The sequence below is a fragment of the Loa loa genome, assembly GCF_000183805.2.
Source record: "Loa loa unplaced genomic scaffold supercont3.407, whole genome shotgun sequence".
Lineage (NCBI taxonomy): Eukaryota > Metazoa > Nematoda > Chromadorea > Rhabditida > Onchocercidae > Loa > Loa loa.
In genome coordinates, this window is record NW_018108587.1 from 3,017 (window position 1) to 7,662 (window position 4,646).

Sequence of the window (4,646 nt, forward strand, 5' to 3'; positions counted from 1 at the left end):
TATTATTATCATTTATTGTTATAATTATAATAATTCTTATCAATATGAGTATTAAAAATATTATTATTATTAATACCAAAATTATTATTAGAAATAAAATCATTATTGATATTAAAATTGCTATTACTAAAATTATTATTAGTAGAAAAAAAACTATTACTATTAATATTAATTAATCATTATTACTACTAATACTGTTATTACTATCATATAAATACGGTGGCGTTATTATTGTCATTACGCACAAGTGAATATCATTACGTATAAATGGGATTAAAAAAATACTGCATACATCATAGGGGACATTAAATGACATTAAAAAAAGTATCGTGTCATCATATATGTCATACATATATAAATAAAAGATGAAAATAATAAAATAAAAGAATTTTAATAAATTAGCATACATACGTACGTTGCTACCTAAGTGCATTATTTAAACTTTTGAATTTTATTCATACACCTAAATATTTATTGACAAGTAATTGTTATACAGAATTTTTGAAATAATTTTTTTTTTAGAATTTTATTTCCACTTTTATTAATTTATTTCTAATTATTTGCCTAATTATTTCTTAGTTTTCCAATTAATTTTTTTCTTAAGAGTTTTATTCCTATTTCTGTTAATTTATTTCTAATTATTTGCCTAATTATTTCCTAGTTTCTTAGTTAATTTTTGTTATTTTTACTTTCAATTTGTTAATACCGACCGATTAGCTTCATTACGTAAATATGATGCATGATTGAGACGTATCCCAGGTCCATTATATTCTCGTAAATTACCCAATGAATAACTACGACGATGTATTCGTGGCAATAAATTCTCATGATTGCACTAAAAATTTAATATTTAATTATTTAAATATAAAAATTTTTTTTACAATGTTTAATGAATAATTAATAAATTAATGTAAATAATTATCATTTAATTTTAAATATTATTGAAAGCATATTCCATATGAAATGAATGAATAATTAAATTGTAATTATAATTAAATAATTAAATTGTTCATGTTTATCATTTCTTAATTTCATTCTATACCAAAATAATATAAGCCATTAATTCATTTAAAAAAAAAAAAAGAAAATGAAAATAAACAAACTTTATGATTATGTATTCGTTGATCAGTTTGAAAGCAAAATGGTGTCACAATAGTTACAGGACGATTTGCTGCTGCTTTTTCTAATTTATTTAATAATTGCTCATGTAATTTTTTGAAATTTGGTACCTAAAATTAATGAAAATCAAAAAAAAAATGCTATTACTGATAAGATACTGTTAAAGTGATATGGATTATTTGTGACCAAACATTATATTCTACAATAATTATTCCAATAAGATGACAAATAATTCTATTGGAGTTGATTGTAAGTGAGAATTAAAAAAGTAGGGTGAAGTAATTAATTAAAAATCCTTTTTAGAAATTAAATTTTAACCATAATTAATTTTTGAATTGATAAAATAGAATCAAAAATTCCTATAATTTTATTCATCTTTATCATTCACTATTACATTGCAATTCATTCTTACATTCAAATCAATTTAATCCAAAATTAAATTTTAATTGGTATAATCATCATTAAGTGTAATTTGAGTAAAAGAGTAAATAACAATTTTATCATATCAAAAAAAATAAATAAATAAATTTAAATTGTTAATATTGGTAATTAACAGTTCTCTTTTACAAACAATTTATTTAATTTTTGATAATGGTAATTAAAATGCAAAAAAATTTCATTTATTAAAAAATCGCAAATCTCCCTTTTAATTTTACTAATTTTACTAATTAATGAAATACAAAAAATTAACATACATTTCGTGAATAACAAATTTTACGCTTTGGTTCTTGATCTATGCAATATTTACCATGTCGAAGATGATATTGTATCTTTGACTGTATTGCATGTTTCTACAATTATAACTTTTCATTTAATTCAAATGTTACCGTTTAATTATTTATTCATTTCAAGTTTTCTATTAATTGAGTAATTTAATAATGATAGAAGATTTAAATTTATATTTTGCATTAAATGTTATAGTTTAGCAAGATTTTCAAATATTTATGATTATTTCAATTAAACATAAATATAATACTAAATTTTATCAGATTTTATGCATTAGTCAAATTTCATTTTTACTCTTTGGTCTTTGTTTCTGTTTGTTAATTATGAGAAATTAATTATTTATCAAAGACTGGAAAGACATTCATTATTTTCATTTTTTCCTTTTTTTTTTTGTTCGTCTTCCTCTTTACAATGCAATATACTATTTGCTAAATCCCTATTATAATTTATTAATCAATTTATTAAGTAAGAAAAAAAAATTAAAATTAAGCAAGAAAAAATGAAGTAAGAGAAAAAATTCAAAATTCAAAATCAAATTTTTCCATTCCTATTTATATTATTTCAGTGAATTAAATTTGATAAGCGTTAAGAAAAACTCAAAAGTCTGATAAGCACATTCTGATAGTAATGATAGCATTAGAGTAATAATGATAACAGTAAATTTTGAAACAAAAAAAAAAAACAAATCAAAACCGAAAAATGAATTGTAATTATGGATAAGAATGTAATTTTATCACTTTTTTTTTTTAATTCTATCAATTATCGTATTTTCTTAACAATACCATTAATTTGCATATAATTTTTCTCATCATTATAATTATTATTTGATTGACAAAGATTGCTAATTTTAATTATTTAATTAGTAACTATAGAAATAATAATTTCAAACTTTTTTTCCTTTTAAATTTTAGTTTATTGGTTATTTTCATTAAATAATTTATAAATTGTACGAAATATGATATTTTTAAAAATTAATAAACCTCAAGTCCTGGTGGTGCTCGACTTATTCGAATTAATTCAGCTGCTCGTTCCATTTTTCGACTTGCTCTTTTACGTGCTTCAATTTCATGCTTATATGGTGGTATATAAATGCTAATTGGGACATTCTTTGCTTTAAATGTTTCATGTTTATTCCAATCTGTTGCTTCAGCACTAATGCATCGTCGTAGATGAAAATTTTCCAATCCAAATTTTCCAGCCCATTGTGGCATTTGTACTTTTTTAACCATTTCCATTGCTTTTTGATGTCGTATTTGACGAGCCTAATTTTTAACAATTTTTATTTATTTATTTATTTTTTTTGAAAATCATATATATTGGGAATCATTATGTCACTATGATGATATCCACACCTTATGTCACTATGATGATATTCCACACAAAATTATTTATCCAATGAATTTTTCTTTTTTTTTTTGTCAAATTCATAGATATATATTGGGAATCACTATGTCACTATGATGATATTCCAAATATTATGTCACTATGATGATATCTACACAAAATTATTTATCCAATGAATTAATAAAAGGTTATAATTTATATTATTCATATTGAAATTGTCCTTATAATTCAATTATTCTAATTTGCATAATATATAATAAAGAATTAATTTGGGATCAAAGATTAAAGAGTTTGATTTAATATATATATATATATTAAAGATAAAATAAAACCTGTTCTTCTTTTTTCACATAATTGTTGATAACGTGGCTCATACGTTGATCGTGGTACTTCTCGTGCTCTATTCCTATAATTTAATTAGATATGCTTAGCTTATAATTTTTTAATGAATTTTTTATCCTTTGGCCAGATAGATAATTAATCTTTGGCTCTTTTGGCCCATTTATAATACAAGTATTTATGGGTATTATTTGGAAAAATTTTATAATTATTGCAAAAACTTTGAAAATATCTACCGAAGATGTGCTATTTTTTCCATTTCTTCCATTTCTTCAATCTTCTTCTTCTCTATTAATTCATTCATAAATCGCCATGAATATGATGCTCGAATTGATTTCGTATTATTTCTTAATATGCAAATTAACCAAAGTTTTGCCTGTCATTTACAAAAAATAATTGACATCCAATTAAAATTTCTTATAATTGACCGATGAAAATAAAATTTAAAATATATTTCAAAATGATTATTGATTAACTTTAATGAATAAATATATTTCAAAATGATTATTGATTAACTTTAATGAATATAGTATTGATTATGATTATTGATTACGATTACTGATTATTTTTAACAATTATACAATTATTTTTATAGATGGATCAATGAAAAATTTAGAAAATTTATACAATTTAAAGTCAAAAAAAAAGATTATTATTTTTGTTAAGTAAATAATTACTTGAAGTGTAATTTTTTGGTATTACTGTTACTATTAGTAATTTGTCGTGACCATCCTTCAGTATATTTACATCTTCCTTTGTCATATATCTTATGCTTTTGAGTTTCCATCAATGATTGCGCTGATCGTGAACGTTTGCGCTCATTATCTACAATGTAAGAAGAATTCTTCCCGTCATTAGCGCAAATAAAATTGCATGATAAAATTATAATTGTCAAATGATCGTAATATAGTATACGATAGTGAAAACAATACAATTGGATAAATATAAACTTGAAATGAATTTATATTCCAAATATAATTAAATATACAAAAATAAATACAAATATGTTGCATATTAATACATCTATATTTATATTTGCATTTGTATTCATAATTATATCTGTATTTATATTTGGTTTATATTTACGTTTAATATTTATATTTATATTTATATTTATA

At 21.4% G+C, this 4,646-nt stretch overlaps 1 protein-coding gene across 1 annotated transcript; it reads right to left on the bottom strand.

Annotated features, from left to right (window-relative positions):
- Nucleotides 1-691: 691 nt before the first annotated feature.
- Nucleotides 692-3,108, bottom strand: LOAG_12822 (hypothetical protein; the record flags this gene model as incomplete). Its single annotated transcript, XM_020448602.1, has 4 exons — nucleotides 2,826-3,108; nucleotides 1,815-1,910; nucleotides 1,104-1,229; nucleotides 692-835 (listed from the first exon to the last, which is right to left on the bottom strand). The coding sequence occupies exons 1-4, from the start codon at nucleotides 3,078-3,080 to the stop codon at nucleotides 692-694; spliced, it is 621 nt and encodes a 206-aa protein (XP_020301270.1). The 5' UTR covers nucleotides 3,081-3,108.
- Between the last annotated feature and the right edge of the window lie 1,538 nt (nucleotides 3,109-4,646).